Source organism: Phytophthora parasitica, assembly GCF_000247585.1.
Source record: "Phytophthora parasitica INRA-310 unplaced genomic scaffold supercont2.39, whole genome shotgun sequence".
In the NCBI taxonomy this organism is placed as follows: domain Eukaryota; phylum Oomycota; class Peronosporomycetes; order Peronosporales; family Peronosporaceae; genus Phytophthora; species Phytophthora nicotianae.
The window spans coordinates 263352-266308 of record NW_008649025.1 but is presented as its reverse complement, the minus strand read 5'-3'; the positions used below and the strand labels follow the sequence as shown (position 1 = coordinate 266308).

General features: G+C 46.8%; 1 protein-coding gene across 1 annotated transcript; it reads right to left on the bottom strand.

Moving 5' to 3' along the window:
• Window positions 1–1245: 1245 nt before the first annotated feature.
• On the bottom strand, window positions 1246–2090 carry PPTG_14293 (hypothetical protein; the record flags this gene model as incomplete). The annotated part of the gene is made up of 2 exons (XM_008910870.1): window positions 1246–1818; window positions 1941–2090. 2 exons carry the CDS (start codon window positions 2088–2090, stop codon window positions 1246–1248), a joined length of 723 nt encoding a protein of 240 aa, XP_008909118.1.
• Window positions 2091–2957: the final 867 nt, after the last annotated feature.

Sequence of the window (2957 nt, the reverse complement as noted above, 5' to 3'; positions counted from 1 at the left end):
TCTTCGCTTTCACTATCTTGACCGTCTGACGAAGTCTCGTACGAGTCTAGAACATCGAAAACATCCTGCCAATATTCAAGAGTATCCGAGCCCGGTGTTTCCTGGTGCTCAATAATGTGGTTTTCTTCGAGTTCTTCGATAGTGACGGCAGGAACCTCGTCACAGTTGCCTATGCGCTTTCGCTCAGCTGCAGCTGCAATGCGCTTCGATTCGCTGCGCGCCTTCGTATCCATATCAGCTTTATCAAGCAGCCGAATTGCTTGACAAATTAGCGGGAACTTCCGTGCCTTTTCAGCAGCCATCCTGTTCCTCAGTGTCGTATGAATCGCTGCGAGCTCGCTGAAATATCTTTCACATGTGGCCGTGTTAACCGCGATAGATAGAATAACTGCCGCAAGTTTGGGTAATTTTGAATTCGGCCTGACGTCGCCAGCAAAGCTCCAGTACTGTCCTACACTTCCATTACAGCGAACAAGAGATCTGTCGACAAACATACCGCGGTACCAAGCATGGAGATCAGCAGCCAGACCCTCAACATTTTGCTCGTGTTCGGTAGCAACATATCGTCGGTAGTAATAGATCCCATAACCACAAAGTCGCTCGAGCAAGCGTAGTGTCGGCGCTTCTTTATGCATTGCTACTGCAACTCGAACATGCCTAGGATGCAAGAAAAGTGCCAACAGCACCAATGGCTGCTCGCACTGCTGCCACCGCTTCTCAACCAATGATACGAGTCCCAAGTTATCAAAATCACTAAGGAATCCACGGTATATATCGCGATATGATACCACAACATCCGCGAGTGTGTTTTCATCTCGTTGTAACTTATAGGAAACATTAGAAAGGGACGGATAACTTCCTCGGCAGCTGATATTTTTCTCCAAAAATCTGAATCACCAAAGACGCGGAACGGTTCAGGGAAATCGTCGTTATTGCCGTAAAGTATGGCAAATTGAAGTAGTGCGGTTCGGACACGCAAAATCGACGCGAAACAGCTTGCATGCTGCTCCATCGCGTTTCACAAAGATTGATAAAACCCAATTGTTTTCCGTAGGTTGTAGAAACAATGTTTTGAGCTCTCACCAAGCACTTCGATGAAGAAGCATTTAACGTTACAGTTGCCAGCGAAGCTTGTTTAGTCACCTTGCGAAACAACGTATTCAAAACCGCTTTCACCAAGTTGTTTATATCGTGAGCGAAGCAGTGTACAAATACAGTACGAGGGTGACGGAGCGCTAGAATACGTCAGGCTCGACCACACTGACCTGCGTTGTCGGTTACAACTGCACCGATCTCCCATCCCTTTGACTTGATCTCAATCATAACGTACTCCATTTGTTCCGCAATTGCAATGCCGTCATGTCTTGAGCCGGTAGGAAATAGTCCATAAGTCACAATTGTACCAAATAAAGCTAGCATACACTCCAACAAGTGCAACTTTGCAATATTCTGCCACACATCAGGCAGGAAGTTCAGTCGTCCTCCGCTGAACTCGAGTCTGTTGCTCAGTGCCAGGAGCTGGCCCTCTTCTTCTACGTTGCTGTACTTGTCCAAAATACGAGTCAATTGTTTACGTTTCGGAATAGCACGGGCACATGCCTTGTTCAGAAAGATGAAGATACGCAACGTTGACAGCTTTTCTACACAGCGATCTGGCAAGCAGTTATCGGCTTGAAATTGGATGAGCAGACGCTCAGACTCTTCGAGCTCGTCCTCACTAAATACCTTGTCAAAGTACTTACGGATAAGCCGCTGGTGCTTGTCAGAACTTGTAGACGAAACCTCTTCGACCACGGTGTTAGATCGTGCTGCGTTCTTCTTTAAGAAGCGCGTGAAAGCGTCTGGGGAACCTGTGGCGGCGCCACTACACCGCGTTTAACGACATCTTGGTAGTATTTGCAGCGCTTGAGATGATTTGTGTATGTAGTTGCTCTTCCGACCACGATCTTGGGTGCGGGTGGGTCGTCGTTTCGTGCTTTATCTCCGTAAGCGGCCAGACAATGTTTGCACACAAGCTGCGGCCTTTTTCCTATATCGGGTAAGCCCGTTTTAGCCAACTGCTTCCTCTCAAATCTTTGGGCACGCCCCATTGTGTTTTCCTTTGTGACTTGGAGTGAAGTGCAGACAAAACGCGAGAGAGGGACCCACCGTCGACCACAGTGCACTAGCCGTATAATAGCACCCGAAAATCAGCTATACGTCCAGACGTACATAGTATACAAATTGCCGATCGGCTTTATCGTGCTTCTGAATCGGCTTTTTGGATCTGCCTTTGCGGCTTTATTTTACAAATTCACTTTAAAGCAGAAAGGCGATAAAGCCGATTCCATTTCGGCTTTATCCACACTGGGGAAACCCCAACATTATCGAGGGGGAGTACTGTACAGGGATTTGCAGAAGATTTGCTGTAGTACCGTGGTTCATGAAAGGGGTGAAATGCCTCTTATGACGGCCCTATGACTTGACCTTCTATAGTTCTATATAGCCAGGTCAAAAGTGCCCGTTCACGAAAGGGTTAATAGCCTGCAATATTTCTATATTACTGGTTTGCAAGTTTAAGTTCCTCAAATCTGATTGGTAGAAAACCCTGCAATCCGGTAACTGTGGGAGCCACAAATAGTGTGGCCGGAAAATGATCATTTAAATACATTAATGCATTATTGTTTTTACTTTAAGTCTGGAATCACTGTCGACAAAGATTCTCAATTATTAGGCAGTTGCTGGGAGCACGTGTAGGATAAGTGGTTAGAAAGTACCCTAGTTTGGGCAATATGCTCGCTTGCTACATGTTGCATCTTGAATTGTCGGCTAATGGTCATGTTGGTATTGTAGAGTCGAGAAAGGACACGATACGGAGGGACCTCTAGTGTCATGGCTTCTGGGGCTTGTGGTGGAAGCAGCGAAACTACAGGTGAAGCAGCTTTCCTTCCACAAGCCCCAAAGCTGTACTGACCCGA